This window comes from Centroberyx gerrardi, chromosome 13, assembly GCF_048128805.1.
Source record: "Centroberyx gerrardi isolate f3 chromosome 13, fCenGer3.hap1.cur.20231027, whole genome shotgun sequence".
Lineage (NCBI taxonomy): Eukaryota > Metazoa > Chordata > Actinopteri > Beryciformes > Berycidae > Centroberyx > Centroberyx gerrardi.
Genome location: NC_136009.1, coordinates 19,062,690 through 19,086,557, shown reverse-complemented (window position 1 = coordinate 19,086,557; position 23,868 = coordinate 19,062,690). Strand labels below are relative to the sequence as shown.

At 42.2% G+C, this 23,868-nt stretch overlaps 1 protein-coding gene across 1 annotated transcript in view; it reads right to left on the bottom strand.

Annotated features, from left to right (window-relative positions):
* The window catches only part of obscnb (obscurin, cytoskeletal calmodulin and titin-interacting RhoGEF b), a 67,701-nt gene that overhangs the window by 5,212 nt on the left and 38,621 nt on the right, over positions 1-23,868 (bottom strand). The window contains exons 38-69 of the mRNA XM_071926472.2: positions 22,482-22,571; positions 19,919-20,185; positions 19,534-19,800; positions 18,776-19,045; positions 17,453-17,719; positions 16,611-16,889; positions 15,800-16,057; positions 15,281-15,547; positions 14,541-14,813; positions 12,863-13,129; positions 12,179-12,454; positions 11,781-12,053; positions 11,206-11,496; positions 9,618-10,075; positions 8,702-9,587; positions 7,587-7,868; positions 7,064-7,145; positions 6,805-6,926; positions 6,516-6,713; positions 6,344-6,382; positions 6,146-6,244; positions 5,625-5,843; positions 5,159-5,192; positions 4,980-5,032; positions 4,777-4,875; positions 3,172-3,228; positions 1,957-2,096; positions 1,582-1,782; positions 1,361-1,437; positions 1,088-1,258; positions 727-886; positions 116-232 (exon numbers count right to left, since the gene is read on the bottom strand). Coding sequence (XP_071782573.2) covers positions 116-232; positions 727-886; positions 1,088-1,258; positions 1,361-1,437; positions 1,582-1,782; positions 1,957-2,096; positions 3,172-3,228; positions 4,777-4,875; positions 4,980-5,032; positions 5,159-5,192; positions 5,625-5,843; positions 6,146-6,244; positions 6,344-6,382; positions 6,516-6,713; positions 6,805-6,926; positions 7,064-7,145; positions 7,587-7,868; positions 8,702-9,587; positions 9,618-10,075; positions 11,206-11,496; positions 11,781-12,053; positions 12,179-12,454; positions 12,863-13,129; positions 14,541-14,813; positions 15,281-15,547; positions 15,800-16,057; positions 16,611-16,889; positions 17,453-17,719; positions 18,776-19,045; positions 19,534-19,800; positions 19,919-20,185; positions 22,482-22,571 — 6,839 coding nt within the window. The remainder of the gene's footprint in view (positions 1-115; positions 233-726; positions 887-1,087; positions 1,259-1,360; positions 1,438-1,581; positions 1,783-1,956; positions 2,097-3,171; positions 3,229-4,776; positions 4,876-4,979; positions 5,033-5,158; positions 5,193-5,624; positions 5,844-6,145; positions 6,245-6,343; positions 6,383-6,515; positions 6,714-6,804; positions 6,927-7,063; positions 7,146-7,586; positions 7,869-8,701; positions 9,588-9,617; positions 10,076-11,205; positions 11,497-11,780; positions 12,054-12,178; positions 12,455-12,862; positions 13,130-14,540; positions 14,814-15,280; positions 15,548-15,799; positions 16,058-16,610; positions 16,890-17,452; positions 17,720-18,775; positions 19,046-19,533; positions 19,801-19,918; positions 20,186-22,481; positions 22,572-23,868) is intronic.

Genomic DNA, 23,868 nt, shown 5'->3' with positions numbered 1-23,868 from the left:
AAAATAAAGTGACATGATGCAATGAAAACCAGATCAAATCAGAATAACAGTGAGTGGCAGAGAGCTAAACCTCACAAGATTCCACTGTGATTCTACTGTGTTAAAAATCTGTCACCTTGAGGATGGCCTTGTACTTCTGAATCCTGTCCAGCGGCCGTTGGAGGTAGGCATTGATGCTGAGTACAGGAGGCTCTGCAGGATCTGCACTGGCCTGCTCTTTCTCAGTGTATTCCTATAATATAGTGAAAGAAAGAATATTTTTTAACCCACGTAATTGCAACGGTAACCCTTCCTTTTACAGACACCCTAAGGATTGGGTATTTACAAGGTAACGACAAGGTATTTACCAGGTAAATACAAGTTACCAAAGTAATTACAGCTGTAACTAAGTTAGTAAATACTTAAAAACAGCGGAATTACTTGTGAAAGAAACTACTTCATAGCTTGGTAAAAGGTATTTTTGAGAACCATCCTGAACCTGTGATTTAGTGATTTAGAGATTTTTGTCAGTAATTGAGCTGTTTCCAAGTATTAACCTAATTAATTACAGCTATAATTACTTGGTAACTTACTATTTTGGTCATATATTTACCTGGTAAATACCTAGTAGTTAAGGTGACTGTAAAAGAAAGAGTTGCCATTACAATAAAGTAATATTCCAACGTATTGTACAACCCACAGTTCAGTGATAATAAGCCTGGCCCAACAGGAGAGGAGCTGTGTTACCTTGAAGAAGCGGTGGACGGTCTTGTCACTGATAGCAGATTCAGCCAGACTCTGACCTACAAGATACTGGAGGTAGTTCTCGAAGCCCTCCTTGTTCCTCAGGAAGCGCATGGCTACATCATCATCTGTGTCACACTCGTTCAGCTTGGGGAGGAATGACCTACAGAAAACAGCAGTGGAGTGAATTGATTAGTCAAAAATAAGGAAAACCTGAATCTAAAAAGTCTTCCACTGACTTCTTCAGAGAAGAGGATGCAAACTGTTTTCTGGGTACAGGATACAGTCTGCCATTCCCAACACACAACAACACAGACTCTCGCTCTCTTTTTTAAATACATCAGTTGAGTAGAACGCCACTCACTCGTTATGGAAAGCCTTGATATCTCCAATGTTGCGGAATATGGCCTCCTTCTGGCTGGTGACATCAGATGGGGCGTCAGGACTGTCCACATGCTTCAGGTGATGGGACGTAAAGAAGTCCATCTCTTTGACAAACTCTGCTTCACCATTGATCAAGTCGTGTATCAGTTGGCTGGGGAACATGGAACAATATGATGAAGCATGTTGGTTATGGTGCACTCTTGGCTTCTGTTTTAGAGTACTTGCTAAGTGTCTGTAGATGTATTGTACTTACGATAGTTTCCTCTTGTATTCACCCTCCGAAACCTCTTCTACATTTGTCTCTGGAAGGTCACCCGTATCGGCAGAGAGCTGGAATAATAGAGCCGTAATTAAGTTATTTTTATTTTCACCTTTCAAAATGTTCAAAGGCCTCAAGAAAATCAGCTAATGCTTGTGAAAAGGAGAGTACAGATGTTGCATTGTTGGGAAAGCTGCTATAGTCTTGAGACATACTTTCAGTTTCTTGTCCAGGTAGGCAGGTGAGACCCAGCCTTGGCGGGATGGGGTAGTTTTGGTGGGTTTGGTCCGGACTAGCCATTTGAGTGGATGGGCTGAGTCCAGCACCTCAACATATTGTCCCTCCTTCAGAGAGATGGATTCTTTGCTTGCGATGGTGGGGTTGTAGTCAGCCGTTGCCACATAGATGTCAAACATCTGTAGACGTAAATTAATGACAGCAGATATATGAATTCAACATAAAAGGGACTGTCAGTCTGTGTTACACAAAATGTCATGGTGTCATGGTATAAATCTAATATTCTGTTATACCACTCTATCTAATATACTAATATACCACTATATAGTAGACTGAGGGTTTCCATATCTCACCTCTCCCCTGGCATCACCCTCATCAGACTCAGAGGAGGAGTCAACGATGAGGGAGGGAGGACGAGAGCGGCCGTGATGGGGTGAAGGGGAGGGGGTCTTGGTCTCGTCATCACTGTCAGCACCTGGGACACGTAACGAAGCTGGGGCAGCAAGGAGGGAGGGAGGCAATCAGAGGAAGACAGGCAAAGTGTGCCAAACACACAATCTATGTACAATTAAAATAATTTGTATGTGAGCTTGAAACATAGTTTATTACTGATATGTAGCCTAAAAACATTACAGCAAAGTCTGGCAAGGAAGTACTGATATCTCACTTTGCTCTAAGATGAAGTGGTATCACTATTTTTTTTGGGCTTGAATTCGGTGGCATTAGTAGTGCCCATTCTGCTCAGTTCATCGATGCACAGGTGAGGCAGGGCAGGCTTCTGCTGACCAGTCAGCTCAAAATCACATTTCAAGCAATAATTGACTACGTGCCTCTTATAGCGCTGAATTAACATGGCATTGAATGATTCCTTCAAAGGGGCAAATCATTACTCTTGAATCAATGAAGATATTGAAAGATGTTATTAGTTCAAAATAAATGAATTGCTTGCAAATATAAATTAGTGCTGCTATGAATTGCACAATGGATTTCAAATGTTTTACTATAGTGGCTGTGTTAGTATTCTAACAGCATGCAAGAGAAAGCTACAATACAGGTAGCACTTGTATGATCTGAGCTCTGCACATACATGTCTGTCTCAGCATGTATTCCAGTCATCAGCTGGTGAGACTCCCTAGTCACTTCAAATCCATTTTTCACAAGACAGGAAAAACTCAATGATGATGCATAACGAGGTATGAGAGAGCACAGACAACCAGGAGAGGGAAAAGATGTTTGACCACTTTATATTTCATCTTTATATATAATACTGATACGGCAAATGAGGGAACTGTAGTGATGGCAGCTTTGTCCACCAAAGAATCAAATTATCTTTTCCTATACTGTATCTAAGAGGATTTTCTTCATCTTTGCAATGCACTGTGATTCTTGTTTTATGAGAATAAATGTAAGCCAAAATTGTTTCCACAAGTCATCTCCTCAGACATATAATAGTACAAAAATATCTTTCTCATCACTGCGCTTATTTTGTAAGAAAACCAAGTTAACAAGTCATACTCCTTGTGGAAAGAATTTGCTATTGTGAAGGTTGATGCACTGGGGATACATACTGGATGTTTTGGGCCATGATTTCATCCACTGGAGCACTTGATGATTCTGTGAGCTGTCTGAATAACAAATTAATGATTGGATGAGTATTTGAATAGTTGGATTGATGAATTGGTGGATGGTAAAAGATAAAAAAGGAATGATGTCTGTATGAGGGAAGGTTGTAAGACATACACACATGGATGCGCAATACACACTGAAAAACAAGCACTAGAGAGCAGGGAAGAAACACTCCTTTTCAGTCAGGTTTGTTGTCAATTCTATTTAAATTCAGAAGTGAAGTCTAATTCAAGAATTGAAGTGTTAAAGCATTCAGATTAAATGAGGCCTTCACAATTCTTGAATCAGGAGTTTCAATTCACTGAATTGCCCCCAAACCTGTTTTCTGATTGCCACATAACAAAACAATGAACAGAAGAAGCACTGTATCCAACATTTTGTTGGAATTGTTCATATACTTTTAAGCAACTTTAGCATTAGCAACTGGCATAACCATTCATAGCAGTTTGGACTATCAAATGCAGTAGCTGAAAATTACTTTCCAGTATCACCTAGCACAGGTATAGGCAACCTGCAGGCTTTCATTCCATCCAGAGTACACCAGGTGATTTCACTGATAAGTCCCCCATCTCCGGTTGAATCAGTGAAATCAGCTGGTGTAGTCTTTGTTTGGAATGAAAACCTGCATATTGTTGGCACTCCATGGCACATGGTTGCCTATCCCTGACCTAGCATATTAGCTGGCCAATTAGCTCGCTGCATGTGTGATGAGGACACAATTAATGATTTATCGTAACATGACATAACCTGTGATTCTATTTAATTCCTCCTGACCACCAGAGGCAGTGATGAATGCTGGATATTATCCGTCTCACCCATGTGCAAGTTGAGTGTTTAAACCAATAAAGTAACCTGTGACCTAGGATGACGTAGGGAAGCAATACCTACCTGTATGTAATCCCCCATCCCCCCATCATCCTGAGGTCTGTTCCTTCTATCTTCTCGCAGGTAATTCGCTACTACAGGTCGAGTCAAGATAATGTTCCCTACAGATTTAGAAGTAGTTGGCGGCTTATCGCTTTGTCTACATGGAGGCAACAGCTGGCATTGCTGGGGCATTGCTGAGGACATTACTGCCTTACATCATACATGACTTTGCTGGTATATAACCTTGACCTGCGTGTATGCAAGACAAATAATATCCATTGTTAAGCCTCTGGCAGTCATCCAGAATTCATAGAACCGTAGTTACATCCCTAACTCTTGTTAATTGTTATAGCAAAGAGCAGATAGTTTGTGATAGCATTATGCTATGGGCTTTGAATTCAGACTTTACCAATTATTTGAAGATGTTAACAAAACACTACTACAAGCCTTTCTGTAACTTCAGAAGGTTGTGAGTTACAGAAATCTTGAATGTCTCTCTTCTCTGAAGCAAGTTATCACAAAAGATTGTCCAAAGAAATCAGGACATATTTCACCATTGTTCAGTACGTACTGTATATAGGAGGAAGTGCTGTAAATTGGAATTAGAATTTCTGTTAAATTAAAATCAATGAATCCAATATTTCACAGCACAAATGGAAGAGTCCATGGCCCATACTCACCTTGACTGATCTTAGCTGATACCATTTCAGTGATCTGGGAGGTGAGTTTCATGAGGAATTCCTCTGTACCAACTTCACCTAGGTAGGGTATTTTACCCTCTTGAAGAGTAAAGAGGAAATAAATAACACCATCAATATTGTAATAACAGTATATATTATAATATATATCATATTAGAGGATATTAGGTGACTTAATAGCTCACCTTTTCCTCTGCTAACCTCCTCCTCAGGAGGACTAACTGTAATCCCAAGAACCCTAAACAGAATGAAGTGTTACATTTTATTATTATTTTATTATTATTATTGAATTTACATGTATTTGCAATGTCTATATATGTTACATTATTTCCCATATCATTCTGAATCTCCAACAAAAACTTACTCTGGGACTTTGGTCTCTGGCTTTGGTCGTGGTGCTGGGAAAAAAAGGAAACACATGTAAATATATATCTTAAGTTTTTACCCCTGTCTATTTGTTAGCAAAATACCTAAAAAAGCAACAAACAGATCTGGGTAAAATTGTGACAGACTCAGATTGCCCTTAGCCCTAGGATCAGTTGAGTAGATTTTGGTGATGATACGAATCTGGGATTTCTGCCATTAGACGATTATTGTTTTTTTAGCCATAACCATTATGCTGTGTGCATGTGCTAATGGGAAGGTCCAACATCCAGGACCAAGTCATTGCATTCACATTCTATTTTCAAACAGATCAAACAGCTTTGCAAGTTGGAGAATTATTCAACGTTGGCAGAGGTTTGAGATCTACCGAGTGCCTTCTAATTTAAGGATATACTCATAGATCAGTATAATTTCTATCTAAAGTGCTGAGTTGACTTTTTCCTTACTGTCATCAACCTCTAGGTGGGCAGTGCAGATGGACTGTCCTGCCCTATTCGTGGCGATACAGGTGTAGGTGCCGGTGTACTCTGTGCCCACGTCCATCAGGATGAGGCTGTGCTGCCGCCCAGAACTTGCTACTTTGTACCCCTTGGTGTCAGGCTTGATCCATAGGACATCTTCCATTGATTCCTCCTTCAGCCAGGTGACCATAGGAGTGGGAGAACCTGGGAGAACAGAGGTGAGTATTGGGGATTTTGTAATGTATATTGCATGACAGATAACCTGGCAACTAGTGAAACTCTTGAGATGCATCACTGGGTCCTGATCCTGGTGTAATGAAATCCACTCTTTGGATCTCCCCAGATTAAGAGATTAAAGGCTGCTGAGGTGGAAATGCTTACAGGCAAAACAGGCTTTTTTAGTTTTCATGTACTCATGAAGCTTGCCTTGGCTTAGCGAACTTGCCTGCACTCTAGAGGAATACATTTTACAGTGTTTAAAAAGTCAAACAGTGTAGAAAACAAACCTTCCACTTTGACAGACAAAGTGATGCTGGCTCCTTGTTTCACCTTCCTGTTGGTGAACCTCTCAAGGAAGCGTGGTGGCACCAGGGGCTCCTTGGAATCTATAAAAATGTAGTGTAACATTAGAGCAGTATCATCATATAATATATCATTAAAGCACCTATACCTGTGCACCGTCTGTAGGGTAAATGTCAAAGTACCTTTTTTAGTTGTATCTTGAGGCATAATCTCCCCCGGACCTGTCGTGAAACAGAGTTGTTACTGTATCTGTAAACCTCAGTGCATCACAGTTGCAACTTTTAACTGTTAAGTAATGTAAAATATCTCATGTTCTTTTTACATTGTGAATTATTTAGGCATATGCCGACATACTCAGAACTAGCAGTCGCGCAGAGGAGTATGCAGAACCGGCTGCATTGCTGATGTAAGCAGAGTATTCTCCCATATCTTCTCTCTTCACCTCCAGGATCTCCAAGCCATGAACATCCCTCTCTGCCAGCAGCAGAATCCTCTCTGAGGGTCGCAGAGGGTGGCCGTCCTTGAACCAGTATACTCTGGGCTTGGGGAAACCTGGCAGACAAATTATTCATGTAAATCCTTCTAAAACACAGTTTGATATTTTGTTGACCAGAGGTGAATTGACCTTGATTAATAAACCTACCCTTTACTTTGAGCTGCATCTTAGCGATGGGTGAACCTGGGCTGACATGAACATCATGCAGCTCATCCACCACTTGGGGTAGCTGCTCATCTTCGGCTACAGACTCAAAGGCCTCAGTTTCCCTGCTTGAGGAGAGAGGAGAGAACAGTGCAACTTAAAGCATGCAATATTTAGCAGTTTCACTGTTTATATTTTTCTGAACTATCTCGAAAAACAGAAATTGGCATGAAAAACTGTGGTAAATTCATAGTAAATTCACCTGGACACGTAGCCCTTGGCACTGACGTAGGAAGATGTCTCAGTGGCATCGGCTGCAGTGTCGTAATCTGAGCTGCAAGACACTGAGGGAAGGGATAGCTGTATTGTATTATACAAATATGAGTAAAATCCGGGGCACTGTGTTTGTGTTTGTGTGTGTGTGTGTGTGTGTGTGTGTGTGTGTAATGTTGTTGTGCTATCCTTATGAGAACCAGTTTTAGACCTTTGGATTGAGGACATTTTTGCAAAGTGAGGTCATTTTGGCCAGTCCTCATTTAAGGGGCTAGTTTAGGAAAACTATATATAACTATATATATATATAACTATAACTGATTATAATTTGGTTTAGGTTAGCATAAGGGTTAAAGGAAAATGCCATCCTCGGATACTCTTACACTGTTAGATCATCAATCTGTGATGTTTAATGCATTCCAGGAGTTATTTCGTGATGAAATGTTGTAATTTACTTTTGTGTGTGTGCGTGTGTGTGCGTGTGTGTGTGTATATACTGTAACTTCACTCACTGTCGACCCTGAGTTCAGCCTTAGTGGCTGCGATGCCACTGCTGTTCTCAGCCATGCAGCGGTAGACTCCCATGTCAGTGGGCAGCACAGTGGTGATGATTAGTTGGTGGCAGCCCTCCTGGTCTTCATTGATCATGTAATGGTCATTCTCCTCCAGCAATTTGCCATCCTTGAACCAGCGCACATTGGGAGGGGGCTTGCCAATGACCACACAGTCGAAGCTGACCGGGTAACCGTCTGGAACGTCTTGGCTCTGGAGCTCTGTCAAGAATACTGGGGCAGCTGGGTAACAAGACAACAAATGGTTAGAAACACCAAAAAGTTTAAAGTTTGCTCCAAAATGACTGCAAATAATCTTTTATGAATCAGGGTTAAATACAGTGTCCATGGTCAATCCTTTCTGGTATGGATGTTGTAATTAGGTAAAATTAAATGACATTGGTAACAATGACAAGTACAAATAATGTTACATTATGAAGACATGCAAGAAGAATGAAAAAAAAATGGATAGGCATGTTGAGTCAATATTAGAGAGAAGTGTCTAGAAATGGGTGCATACATTGAGAAATACAGAGAAAAGTTAAGAGGGAGAAATTGCAGCATGTATTAAAAGCAAATACATACAAACATGAATATAGACAAAATAAAAACCGGCCACATAAAATGCTAAAAGAATACTAAACTTAGGGTGAGTAGACGACAAAGGAAATGTGATCTGAAACAGCTCAGAAAACACAAAACAAACTCACAAAGTTAGTAAGGCTAGCAGCAAACACACAAACAGCAGTGGACACACAACATAAGTAAAGCAGGATAGACAGCTGAGTGTGGACAATATGGACATCAAATGTCACATTATGGACGTCACATTTATTCAGCAGATACAAACTTACTTTAACAATTAAAGGCTCTTCATATGATTAAGTAGTAAATTAATTAACAAATTGATACAAGCTGAACATGTTAATGATCTGACACTCTTCTTTAGTATGACAAAGGAAAATGTATGCTAAAATGTACATGACATCTTGTTAATTTTGATGATTCAATAATAAACGATATAGTATACAATTAGTATAATTTTTTATCCTTAAGAGAGATCTTGTGTTTCCTACCAGGGGCTCCAGCCATGAATGCAGGCAACTGTCTATCTTGCGTGGGGGTCTGTGTGCCATCTTGTGTGTACCCCATCTTCATAATTCGCAGCTCCACTTTGACAGGCCCGGCCTCCAGGATGGTCGTCTCCACAGGAACCCCTTGGGCCGTGAACATCTCCTGGAACCTCTGCGAGGCGACCTCGGCCTCTGTCCGTGAATCAAAGCGAATGTAGATGTAACGGTCATCCTCGCGGTAAGAGTGGGGATCTGGGGGACGCAGGTCTCCTTCATCTGCGCTGATGAAGGGTTCTTCCTCCACATCTGGTGGGAGACGCGTGCGCAAGAGGCGACGGAGGCGTCTGCTGGCCTGCCTCAGCGACTCGTCCATCTCACTACCTGAGGAGCTCTCGGGCTCGCTGTCCGCACTGTAGCCCACCGTCAGTGGCCGTCGCCCGGATGATTCTCTCACGGTTCCCACTGTCACCTTACCGCTATGAGAGGTCACTCCAAATTTGTTGGTGACCTCACAGATGTAAACCCCAGTGTCCTTAGTGGTGATGGCAGTGATGACCAGGGAGCAGGTGCCGTCATTGTAGATGTCGATATGGTGGTGCTTGCCGTCTGTCAGGGGCTCTCCATCCTTCAGCCAGCGCACCTTGTCAGGTTTACCTTCTGCCACACACTCCAGATGTATGGTGCCATTAGGTTCTTTAGTCTGGTCCTTAAAGACCTCTCTGAACACAGGACGCATGTCCTTGCGGGCCTTGTAGCCCTTGAAGGCAGCTTGTATCTTAATGGCAGCCTCTCTGAGCTCAGGCTCATCCTCCTTACTAGTCTCCATGATGTTAATCTCTTCTATAGTCATCTGTTTTGCATCTGTCTGCTGAACTGTAGTTGTTTTTACCTCAGTCTCCTGAACTGTAGTTGTTTTCACCTCAGTCTGCTGCACCGATCCCTGATCTGACATCTTGAAGTGTGCAAAGAACCTCTCAGTGGACAGAGTCTCTTCCTGACTGGCCGTTGAGAGAGAAGACTTGCTGCTCTTCTTGAGGTAGGACACAAGTGTCGAACCCCCGGAAACAGACTCATCCTCGGAGCTGGTGTACAGGTTGGGCTCTGGCTGCTTCTCAGCCACAACAGCCTGTTCCTTCTCAGGTGATTTAATTTCCATCTTCTCTGGTGCCTTAACCTCCTTCTGTCCTGATTTATCTTGACCACCTTTACCGTCCTCCTCAGGTAGTTCAGAGATGGAGTCCAGAGTAGGCTCTCGGCTCATACGGCGTTTCTTGGCCAACGCCTCCCACAGCTCATGGACGTCACCTTCGTCAGCAGCTTCCGGGGGCAGACTGGGCTGCCCCCCTTCCTCAGTCTCTGCCTCCTTTACCTCTGTACCTATAACCACAATGGAGTATCCAATAATGCTATGATAAATATTAAAAAATATCATTGTCAGTATCCATAAAACACAACTTACCTAACTGGTGGCAGAACCGAACTATACTCTACTTACCGAAACTTACCATAATAAACACCCTTCCCAAAGGCCTCCAATTTAGTTAGAGTGGGATAAGTCTATAGAGGTCTATAACTACAGTACAACTTGCATAAGTTTCCATATTTACCTTTCAGGTTGAGGTTGACAGAGTTCTTGGCCTCAGTAGAGGCCATATGCGTGTACACATCCTGGTCAGCAGCTTCAAAATCCTTAATCAACAGTACTTGTCTCTTTCCCTCTGTGGTGAACTGGTACTTATTCCCTACCTCCAGCTCCTTGCTGTCCTTGTGCCATGTAACTGACTTGCCCCCCCACCCATAGAAAACTGTCACACCACACACCATCTTACCTGCCTGCAGGTCTGGGGAAGTTAGTGGCTGTGTCACCGTCACAGGTGCCTCTGTGTAACAACGAAAACAGAAACATATATTATACAGTAGATGGCAGCCTGGTATTTTTCTTTACAATGCTGTTATCATTCATTGGACAAATTGGACAAATTAGCTTTTTAATATTAGGCTAAACGAACAAAAAATGATTTTAAATTACTAGTCCCCCAATTTTATTTTTATAAATTATGCTATAATTTCTTGAAGGAACAATAGGCTATAACCAGTAAACAGATGAGTCCCACAAACTTCTTTACTTTTTGAAGGGACCATAGGCTATGATGATCAGTAAACGGACAGTCACAGTAAATAGATGGTTATAGTCAGCGGTAAATGGTTGGACAGCATTGCCTCCCTCCCTGCCCTACAAAGCCAAACAACAGTAAGTACTTTTCGTGTCCTTTAAAATGGTATGACAAGGGTTTAGATGTCATATCATCAAAAATCATATTAATTAATGTTGTTCAGTATTTTGCACTAATATTTTTAACAATGGGAGATAATGGGAGATTTTTTATTTTTTACAGTTTCACTACTTGTGCAGTTACTGTTCTGTGCAAACAAGCAAGTGCACCGTTGACAGTCAGTGGGAATTTTACACTATTTCATGAATTAAATCACACCACACATCCACTCACCAAGCTGCACTGTCTGAGGCAGCTGAACAGGCTCTCCAGTCCCGGCTCTGTTGATACCCGCCACTCTAAACCTGTAGCCACTTCCCGGGATGAGATTTTCAGCCACAAACTCTGTGTTACACACAGGCTCTGAATGACATGGCAGCCAGAGGGCACTGTCTACCAGCCGCATCTCCACCCTGTAGCCCAGAATAGGACTTCCTCCGTCATGTAGAGGAGTGAACCAGGAGAGGGTAACAGACTGCTTAGTCTTACTGAGGACCTCTGGATCCTCTGGCGGATCAGGTACAGCTGTTGGGAAGAGGAGCAGCGAGAGTCAGAGGCATCTATGAACACTGAGAAAGAAGAAAATAAATTGCGAATTTAGTCTGTCAATATGTCTGCTTTTCTTTGTCTTATATTGAAAATCGAAAAATAAAATTCTTAACAAAGATACAAAAGACAGAAATAGACTTGAAGACGAAAGATTAAAAAAGAGGATTACTGGAAAAGGCTTTAATTCTTTTTAGCAATCTTGAAAGAATCGTTCAGCATAACACTCTTCTCTAGCTGGACTGTTTCTCCACTGCACTTACTGATGATGGTGAGCTTGGCCAAAGACAGAGCATCTCTAGCCGCAAAGGTGATTTCCTGCTCGGGCAAGAGAGGCGCCTGTCTCAGGACGAGGCGATAGAAACAGCCATCAGCTCTCATGGCCCAGATGTCACTGGGCTTTAGCTCAACCCCATTAGCATACCAGGCTACCTCCGCCACAGGGACGCGCTCAGTCAGCTCAACACAAAACTCGACCTTATCGCCCACCGCAGCCACCTTGTCCTCCAGACCCTTCAGTATGTCGAGTTGCCAGCCTTAGCAGAGAAAACCCATATGATGAAAAGGAAATTATCTTGAGGCCTATCATATTTTATATTCAGTGCAGATATTACTATGAATACAATTCCTCAAGGATATGGCATTGATTTGGATGACTTACCCTTGACAGAGAGCTGGGCAGACGTGGAGGCTGTGCCAGCTTGGAAGGTCACTGTGCAACTGTCTTCAACGTGCAACTCTTTCAGCAGGAGCAGATGACGACGGCCACTCTCAAAGGACACAATCTCAGCATTAGGTGACTCCTTCACTGGTTTGCCATTGAGAAGCCAGCGGGAGTCTTTGGTTTCAGGACAAGAGAGAGCACACTCAAACAGCGCTTCGCCACCATCGATGGTCTCCACGTTCTCCAGGCCCTGGACAATGTCAATGGATTTGGCTGTAGAGTGGAAATGCCAAAGTGAAGAAAAAACGAGAGCACAATCAAAAAACAATCAAGGAATACTCCGAGGCTTAGGAAGGCAAATCCTTTGAGTTTTTGTCGGTAAAGGACATGAGCTTTGTGATGGTATTGTGATGAGCTTTGGGATTTGGTCAAATATATGTAAACATAGACAGACACTTCAAAAAAGAAAACAGAAATGAAAGCTGAAAACACTGCTGCGCAAAGTGCACATAAGCTACACATTCATACTTTTTTAAGGTTTGAATTGGATGTGCAGTTGGACAACCCTATGACTCTACATTTTCATGGGCTACAGTACTGTTAAATATGACGCTGCCATAATAGCCACTAATTCCTAACTCCCTGAAGGTAGGTGCTCTTTCCATGTGGAGGGAAGCTCACCTTCCACATGCAGTGAGGCAACCACGCAGGTCCCCTCTGCCTCACAGGAGTATGTGCCCCTGTCCTCAGTGGACACGTGGCTAATGTACAAGCGAGCCACATTCCAGTCCTGCTCCACTACCACCCTTCGACCATCAGGCTGCAATGGCTGCCCGTCTTTCCTCCACTGAGCCTTGACTGGCCTTGAGTACTGGCAGATGAACTCAGCCGGTTGGTCTTCGACCACCTGCAGGTCCTCCATCTCGCTCACCACTTCAACTGTGGGATCTGAGGGTGGGGTCGGGGTCATGGGGTCAGGGCTCGGCCATAAGATATAAAGACATGCAGGACATGCCGACTGACATATGGGCTTTATAACCCCCAGAGCACCTTGGAGTGGTGTTCATATGTGAGTGTTATCATCATGATGTTGGGGAGTGTCCAATACAAAGTGTATGAATATAGCACCATGTACCAAATTATACAGTATGTTAATGTTGTTTGACCTCTGTGTTGCCTTATGTGAACTCCCAAACTGAAGAGGGGGTCAAAAAGCCCAAGGTTCAGGGTCATGGTCACAACCGAGGGGCCGATAAGTGCTGGCAGCCAATGAGAGAGGAGGCATGATAGGTGGATAGAAATGCCAAACTCATAGGGTTGATGTTGGAGGGTTAGAGGTTTTAGTGCTTGCAGGCCAGGGGCGGGGCGGGGAGGGGTAGGTGGAGGTGAGAGTGAAGGTGAGTATGGGACAGTGGCCGGCCTGAGTGGATGGGTGGAGCAGCACTTCCCTAATACATTTCTGTCATCACTGCTCATTAGGCTCACATTCTAACTCTATATAATAAAACCTGCATCAAACCTCAATATCACCAAAACCATGCCTAATTCAGTTATCTTTGTAGAAAAAATGCTTCATGGCTATGTTGTCCATTTTATTAAATCACCAATAATGCAACACTCATCATACACATTACCAAGGGTTACTGAGTTCCTATTGTCACATACACTACATAGAAAGAATTCAGAGAGAATCCCCCCAAAAAATACAAAAACAAAATGTGTGTAAATGACAGATTTCTGTTGGACAATCAAAATAGATGGCAATGACTCGATATAAATGCTAGTCAAATTTGATACATCTTGTGTCAATGACACATGATGCCATTTAGACATCTTGTTTAGATGTTCTTCTGCTCTAATCTAATTAAACTTTCCTGTGGTGCTGCACCCAGTTGTATGTTTTGGTTGTATCAAAGCATACAGCATGGAACACTCTAATGCTATTATTATTAATGGAATGAGAAACAATGTCTGCTCATGCATGGATGAGGCTCTCTTTTATGGACACCTGCAGAATACTGAGATTCTTAAAGAAACATTGCAGTGTACCAAATATTATTTGGTTAATTCACATCTTGAAAGGACTAGCTCAAAGAAGGAGAGGGGAAATTTGGTACTGTGCTTAGTCTCTTGAGCCTACTATACTGTAAAAAATAACAATAAATATTGCCACTATATCAACATTGTAGTAACAACATCAAAGTACAATCTTGGCTTTGACATGAGCTACAAATATTATGTTTATAAGATTTGAATCAGTGAATTAAAATGCTGCAGGGTCTGAAAAAAGAGTGCAACTGAGATGTTCTCCTGCTCTCAGTTTCTCTAGCAGTTATCTTTGCTACTTGTGCCCTGATACCTTTGACTAAGAGCTTGGCTGTTGACACCACACTGCCGGCTTTGAACGTGACCGTGCCAGAGTCGTCTGTGGCCAGGTTCTTTAAGGTGAGTGTGTGGATGTGGCCCTGGCTCAGCCCTATCTCACTGAAGGGGCTGTGCTCCAGCAAGGTGCCATCCAGCCACCACTGCACCTCACCGGCTGCCCTACCAGACAGCTGGCAGGAGAAGGTGGCCCATTCCCCAACAAAGACGTCGATGGTCTTAAGACCAGACACAATGAAGACCTCTTTCACTGTTGAGTGAAACATACACACATGCAAACACTGAGGTTCTAATAATGCTCATACATTGAGTACAGAGCTAGTTGTATATGTATATGTTATTTTATCTATAAATCTATATTTTGATTGTCAACAGTCCCTTTTTGTCAACTTCAGTGGTAGAACAAAATGATATCACACCAGACAGAAAATGACAACATACAACATCACAGTTTACAAAGAGATAGGCCTGCCTAAATACATACCTATTATTCCATTTGTTGCAGTAATTAATTTGCAATTAGCCATTGTGCTAATAATTTTTGCAAATTAATTATGCATCATTTCTAGGAATTATCTTATTGCCCTTAAGCATAACTATTTTACTGTCATGACAAAGAGCAAAGATGAAAAAAACTATGCCAGAATCCAGTCAGGATTAAATTGGCTGGCTTGAAGTAAAACCAGGGACAGACGCAACAGTGTTGAGGTAGACTACCTTGCACTGCCAAAGAGGCTGTAGTGAGCTGGTCTCCTGCATCACAGGTGTAGTAGCCACTGTCTTCGGGCTCCAGGTACCGTATACAGAGCTCGTGAATGCACCCTTTCTGCCTCATCTCATACTTCTTACTGGGCTGGAGGACCATGCCTCCTTTCCTCCACTCAACGCGAACGCCTGGCTTAGACAACTCACAGTGCAGCGTAACATCATCGCCCTCTATGGACTCCTGGCTCTTCAGCTCTTTCTGGAAGAACGCTGGGGCACCTGGTGAGAATTCAAAATGGGAAAATGTGGCATCAGATGCTGAGATGGTAAGTTGAGACAAACATCTTTGATGGATGAAAGAGGAAAGATGGTTTTGTTGATGCACAATGATGGCAGAGTGGGTGCATGGTAGAGGGCAAGGGACATTCAAGAATGTTGTAGGGGGTTCATTCCAATCCTATCTTGATCCACAGACTTGAATCTGATCAACAGGAAAAGGACTTTTTTTCTAGAGCTGGCATCGTTCTTTACCTTCCACAGTCAAGGTGACGTCACACTGTGCGTCTCCTGTATCACAGGAGTACGTTCCTGAGTCCTCAGGCACCAGGTTGTGGATGCGGAGCTGTTGGAACGCGCCATCCTTCCTCAGGTCGTACTTGAGACCTGCTTTGATGGTCTCGTTGTTCCTGATCCAGGTCACAGTAGCTTTGGGGTCTGAGACGGTGCAGGCCAGAGTGACAGTCTCACCCTCTAACGCCACAGTGTTGTGTGGCTTCTCTAGTATTAGCACTGTAAATATGGGAAACCCGAAACTAAGTTCAATAATGAGAGCATTTACGTATATGATAGCATTACTTCCTGTCTCCCTGCCTCTTCAGTCTAGTGTGAATTGTTTATATAAATACATAGATGCATGCACTGACTTCTACATCAATTTCAAATTTTAAAGAAAATGAACAACTGCATAATTTCTTACTAAAATGTGTTGAAACCATGTTTATTATTCTGATTTCAGGGTGTTAGGCAACATTTTAATTATTGAAATATTGCAAACTGCCCTTATTTGAGCAACACTCACAATCTATTAAGCAAGGTGACTTAAGCTTATCTACTTTAAGCTTATCTACTTTAGTGACATTATTCTTGTTAGCATGTTGATAGCATTTCTTTTTATAGCGGATGCTATAAAATGAATGCAAGGGGATGGAAAACACGTCTAAGAAAAGTTAGGATGTTGAAGATGATGGCGCGAGCAGATTTCCATTTGCCAAGGCAAAGCTGTTTGGCGGTCGATGGAGAAGTGAGGACTAAAAATTTCTAGTGACCATGTCATCGCCATTACCTTTGGGTTTCTCCTCCACCAGAAGACAGGCCACACTCTTCTCTTCTCCCACTACGAATGCCACGTCTCCTGATTCATCTGTGGTTACCATCTTCAGGGCCAGGCGGTGCACTTTGCCCTGGCTGCTCATTTCATTCAGATCATTATTTTGGAGGAGGTTGTCTCCAAGCCACCATTCCCCATTCGTTACCCCAGAGTGTGACAACTCAACCTCAAAGACAGCATCCTGTCCAGTGGTCACAGTGATATCACAGAGCTCTTGGATGATGTGCACACGCTCTGAAGGTGAATGAGATGATGGGAGGTCAGTGATCAGATGTGAGAAGGGCTTCGGGAAGGCATCACTAAGAGGGTGTATCCACCATCAAAAATGCCACTTTTAATACTTACTGACTTTGCCTTAAGTGTGATCTGAAGAGAATGGATGTTGTGCTCTGGTGTGTGCCAGTCTAATGAAAACTAATTAGGCTATCTTTAATAACACTAGATTTTACCAAAAAGAAGTAATTAAATAATAATACATCAAATTAACTTGAACAAACTTGCATTAACATTGCATTCACTGTATGATATTGTAGCTTGCATAACGTCCATCACACAACAAGGCAGAAATTAATTTGTTGCCAACAACATCAGATAATTTTAACTCAAGTAAAACCGAGAACCAAGATGTTACACTTAACTCTACAACTGTGGAATCCAAGAGAAAAAGATTCTGAGTAGAAGATTTTATCCAGAACTTGATAATGGGATGAATGAACTTAGGATGAACTTCAGGATGGATGACAAGGGCACAGTCAAGAGACAAGACACATAGATGACATGAAGATGTGCTCCGTTACCTTTCACGGTCAGGGCAGCAGTGCTTTGCTTGTCCCCTGTATCACAGGTGTAATCTCCAGTATCCTCCACCTTCAGCTTGTGCACCACCAGGATCTGGGTGGAGCCTCTATGCTCCATAGAGTATTTCTCCCCCTCGGTGAGCACAGTTGAGCCCTTCCTCCACGTCACCTTGCCGTCAGGGCTGGAAGTCTCACAGGACAGGGTGGCCTTGCCTCCCTCCATGGCCTCTTGGCTCTCCAGCTCCTTCTTGAATACTACAGGTGCCACTGCCAGAAAGACCATCACAGGTTAGGGCGAATATGTTAAGATGGTTCACGGGTGAACGCGGCCACCACAACACATCTTATACTCAAAAGAGACATTCAAGTTTTCAATTATTTATACTTACAATGTCAACTATTCCATAGCATCAAGAAGCGTAAAAGAGAACATATACAACACTGTCAAAAGTCGCTTGTGAACCTACAGTCTTGTCCAACTTTGAAATTTGAAGAGAATCAGTGACAGATTGAATCAGAAAATATGCAGCAATCAAATGAATCAACTCGTACATTCTTGAACAAATTACTTGGCTGATACATTGGAATTAATTAGCCTTGCTGTACATAATGTTCAAAGTTTGTCTTAGGGACTCATAAAACATCAGAGAAGATTTATCATTTCAAGGGTGCACCAGGGGATCGCCTTGCTAAACTGAATGGAAACAAACTACTGATATTCACACAAAGCTATCAAATAAACATTAGCATTTGCCAGTTTGATTATGGTGCAGTAAAAGTGAGTGGAAAGATGAAAACATTTAACTGGATTTTTCAGTAATCGGTGAATGAATTATGACGCACTATGCTCAAGTTATTTTATGAAACTCGCAAGTGAGAAAACTGTGCAGTGATGAAAGTGTGAACATTGCTGAAATCATGACATGAAACTTTCATGTTGCTCAACAACATGAACAATAATAAATTCGAAAGAGGAATAGGCAAATTTCATCTCAGTTCAATAGAACATGGAGGGGAGAACATCCATATAGAAATATGTTGGGATAGACCGGAAAGTAGATATTACAAAAGTGAGAAAGTGAAAAGTGACAGTGAATGGGGAACACTTCAATCAAAAGTGAACCGTTGGAAATCACAAGCATCCAAGATTTTGGAGTTTAAAACTTTCAAAAGGACAAATGCAGGCGTGCCACAAGGAAGATGGAGATGAAGATGAGTTTGAAATGAACTGGAAAACGTAGGAAAATGTTACTGTAGGAGGAAAAAGGTGAGTGTTAGTTCTTGTCATCACACTTGGTTAAATGGGCTAAATGTTTCCCTTACCTCTGACTGTCAGAGAAGCAGTGGAAGTGTGGTTACCCACTGTGAAGGTGACTGTGCCTGAGTCTGCCTTGGTGACGCCTCTGAGTGTGAGGCTGTGCACCCGGCCCTCAGCCCGGATCAAGTTCATCTCATTGTTCTGTAGTGGGACGTCCTGGAGCTTCCACTGGGCAAGGGGTGCTTCCTCATGAGAAACCAGGCACTCAAAGTGGACATCTTCTCCCTCGCACACGACACAGCTCTCCAAGAATTTCACTATGGTAACCTCAACCTCTGTTTGACGAAATGAATTTCAGTAGTTCAGTTATATATTTATTGGTTGACATCAGCATGCTTGACAAGGAGAGAGGTCACATCTCTGCAAATTGTGACCAAAGTTTGATTCTGTGCTTACAGATTTCCACTGTGCTGTTAAAGATTGAGAGTGAGATAGTATTACTGTATGTGAAAGAAGACCAAAGAAATGAGATGAGATCAGTGATCGATCAAGCACAACAGAAAAGTGTTTGTGTGAGTATAAGTGCACTGAAAAGTGTGAAACCGAAAGCAAGGAACAAGACATGCAGTAGGAGGGATGACATCAGAACCCTTGTAGTCAGGAAGATCCCAAACAGGATCTCTACATGTGAGGTGGGTGCATTTCATGCTCAAGTTTTTCTTTGTGGGAAAGTGGTGAGGAGACAAAGAATGATTGAGGACACAGAGAAGACATGACTCCAGAGGTGGGATAACAAAAAAGATCCTTAAAACAGAATCCCTACCCTGCACAGTGAGAACGGCTGAAGTCTTCTGGCTGCCCGTGTCGCAGGAGTATTCTCCTGAGTCAGCTCCGTGTATTTTATAGAGAACGAGCTCTACTACAGCTCCTTCCTGTTTAAGGTGGTATTTGCTGCTAGACTCCAGCACCCTGTCACCGAACCTCCAGACCACGTTGGCTCCTGGCTTTGTGGTCTCACAGCGAAGAGTAGCTGCCTCCCCTGCCTGCCTCTCAAGGCTCTCCAGCTGGGTCTTGAAAAAGACAGGCTGGGCTGAAGGGGAGGAACAGGAGGAAAGGAGTAGGAAAGGTTAGGAGAACTGAGACAGAGAAATTTTTAGCCCACCACACAAAATATGAGATGTATAAAGAACAGTTTCCAACTGGCATACCCTTTACTACTAGCTGTGCAGTGCTTTGGCAGTCACCATTGTCACATGTGTAGCTCCCAGTATCCTCTAGGTCTACATCATGGATTACTAGTGTGGCGATGTGCTCTTTCTGTCTAATTTCATACTTGGCACAAGGGCAAAGACCCAGTTCTCCTTTCCTCCAGTCCAAAGGAACACCAGATTTAGAGAGCTCACACTGCAGGGTAACACTGTCCCCCTCATCAGCCATTTGGCTCTCCAGCTGTTTTGTGAAAACAACTGGAAGAGCTGATGAATGAAAATAAATAACCAAGATAGTTATCTACACGATCAAGACTGGAGACACAGATATATAGTGAAAGAAAGAACAATGAATGAACAAACGAGCTCTTTAAAATTAAAGACCACGGTAAAAAAGACAACACCGATGAAACGGTCGCCATCCTACCATTTACTATAAGAGAGGCAAAGCTTTCTGTGTCTTCTGAAGAGCATGAGTAGCTTCCCGTGTCTCCGGGCTTCAAATCCAAGATCTGTAGTTCATAACTGTATCCCGTTTGTTTCATCTGGTACTTTTCTCCAGACTTCAGCACTTGTGTTCCCTTCTTCCACTCCACAGGGAGCCCAGGTTTAGAGAGTTCACAGTGCAGAGTAACACTGCCTCCTTCCTCAGCCTCCTGGCTCTCCAGGTCCCGCGTGAATATGACTGGAAGAGCTAGGATTAGTACACTAGAAATTAGATAAGAGTATGGCCAAAGTGGTGTAACCCACAGGCTAGATACCAGATGAAGAGAGCATAAAAAGTGCAAAAAAATACTTTAATGACAGTTTACTCTTCCCTTCTGTGTTCATTTTCAACTTACCAGATGCTGACTATGATCTCTACCAATACCAAGACAAAAACAGACAAACAAACCAACAAAGAAAAATGTGTGCCTGCTAAAATAGACATACATGAGAACACAAACACAAACACACACGCACACACACACACACACACACACACAAACAATGCTGCACAGCAAATAATTCCTACTCCAAATCAAAATAGGGAGCCAGTCAAGCATATATCAAGTACATCAAACAAAGCTGAAAATGCTTAGGAACCAAGAAGAGACAGCACAAGCTAATTATTCCTAACTGAGGGCAACCACCAGTTTTCTTTTCCTACTGAGTTTCTGGTTGAGTTTCTGATAGAGCTAGAACCACAAATATGTTTGCAAAATTAATTTAAATTACTGAAATAATTTTCCCAAGTTACACAGGGAGTACAGCAAAAAGCAAAACAGAAAGCAAACAAACCAGAATACACCAAATTTGGCATTAACAAATTAAGAAATTAGCAAGTTACAGAGAAAAATGTGGCAAGAATTATGTATATATATATATATAGATATATATAAAAAATCAAATATTCTATTATGTTTACAACTTTGAACAACAACTTCCAGCCAACAGACTGAACATATGGCATGCACAACTCACATGGAAAACAGAATACTATGCTAAACAACAGGGAATACACACTAAAGTGCATGTGTGCCACAAAACTTCTACCTGCTCCTTTCGCTTTGGGCTCCAGCTTTGTAGGCTCTGGCTGTGGGGTGACTGCAGAAACAGCAGGCTTTTCTTTCTCTGCTGGTGTAATGAACTTAATTAGACTTTTTAAATATCTACTGTAATGAACAGAGTAGGACAAATACATCACATAATGGTTGTAACCTAAGACTGATAAAATAGAGACATAGCATGTTGCTGAACTGATAAATTCCACTCAAAAAAACACCAACAATAATGAAAATCAGCAGAAATAATTTGGTTTAACTAAGAGCAAATGCCAATGAGCAATTTCCAACGCCTAAGCCAAACAAGAACAAATGAGCCAGGCTGTTCACAAAATCCACGAAACACAAGGCCATTAGAGTCATGTCACAACTGAACAATCTGGATGTTTAGCATAAGTCAACACAGCAGGGGCTTTGGAAATACCGCGGCATACAAAAAAGTGATGAATGCAAACAGGACCCTGTTCATGGTCAGCACAACATTCTTGCAGTTTTTTCCCAATGCATATTTTCAACTCCCTTTTTGGCTTCTTGCTTCAGAGGCCCAACCTTAGGGGTTACTGCAGGAGCTGGTGTCTTCATAGCTGTGATTCAACTTAATTATAAACATATAGGTTTTAACCTAACTTCAATACAAAACTGCATCAACAGTATAGCAAACCAAAAGCAGTGCGCCACAAAAGTCTAAGAACCACAAACAATGTTCAAGACAATGCAGTAACATTTATGCAGAGTATTTTCATAGTCATTTCTATGTATAAAATTCATTTGGTTGAAACTGACAGGGGCAAAAGCTCCTCTTCATCTGAAGATGATGCAAATATCCATGCAATATGCAATAATAAATAAAGCAATATCTTAAAACCAACAGATAACATGAACAATGCCAAGACCAAAAAAGCTTGTTCTCCAAATAGATACAGTACTAGCATATGGACACATGGCAATGAAGCATGTGGCATTCAGATACGATACACCACCACATGAATGAGCACACTTATGAGGATTTGGGTTCATACCTTCCACCACTTTTTTGGACTCCTTAGGCTCTTGTTTGGTAGCAGCTGGAGAAGTTGGCAGCTTCACTGCTGTGATAAAACATTTTAGGTCTGATTAAACCTCAAAAGAAACAAACTGCCTACGGTGCCACCAGCCACACAGCTCATTTTTGTTTATTTAGCCAGTGAAGATTTGCTGAGTACACATTATTTTTTGGCAACACCCTGCTTCATATTTATACTCTCTCATTACTGAAGATTAATTGAATCATGTATAGATGTAGATTACTTTCTTTCCCAACCTTCATTTCCATTTTTGCTCTTCTGTCATCATTAATCTGGCATTAATATGGCATTCTGGCATCATTAAGTTACTGGAGCTGGAGGCTTTACAACTACTTACTAATTTCATATAACATCAGACTAACATTTATTAACCCAATGGCACACCAGTACACAGATGGAAACTTAAACACAGGATCACCAGCCAAGCTATGTCTTGTGCCTCATAAACCTCATGTCTTGAGTGACATGACTTTTGAATTCAGCTACATGATAGCAGCAGATGACAAAGCTGTTCTTTGCTCTCATTCTTTCAGTCATGCCATTGCCACCAAAAACCTCAGTGAAAAATCAACAAAGGGAGATACTGAACTGCATTACAAGGGAAAGAATCATTTAAATAATTCAAGTAGCAGCACAAACAAGCTACAGCCAAACATGTGGCACATTACTAGATGTACCATACAGTAAGGACCATCAGTGCAGCTGAGTAACTGCCTCTGGCAACATAGACACTGAGTGGGATGTGGCAGGAAAGAACAGCTCACATCCTTCATTACCTTCTACTGCCTCTTTGGTCCCCTGCTTCTTTGTATCTTGTTTGGCAGCTACTCCAGCAGCAGTCTTCTCAGCTGTGATAAAACACAATCTTGGTAACCTCAACAACTTACAGTGGTGGGTGCTATAGCCCGAGAAGCAGACAACAGCGAACCAGAGCCATATGTAAAGCAAACACAACTGCCGCAGTCTCCTCCCTACCTTCATCTCCCACTCTGGGTTCCTCTTTCTGGGACTTTTCTTTGGGAGTCTCTGTGGTGGTTGGTGTCCTCATAGCTATTTTTCAATATTGTATATTGGCTAAAGTCAGTTCTACAGGAAATTTGTTCAGTTCCATACAAGCATCAAAACTAAGCAACACCTGGGAGACCAGAAATTTGCAATCAAAATCAATAGAGCCACAGGCAACAGCAAGTAAAGCTTCTCTGCACAGATCACGATCAATACTCCAAAAGACAGCAGCAATCCACCGCAGTACTGCCACAGTGCCGCAAACATGGTGCATCAAAACATCTGACGTTCAACACACAACTGGTATAAAACATAGCACTAAAACAACTGGACAACA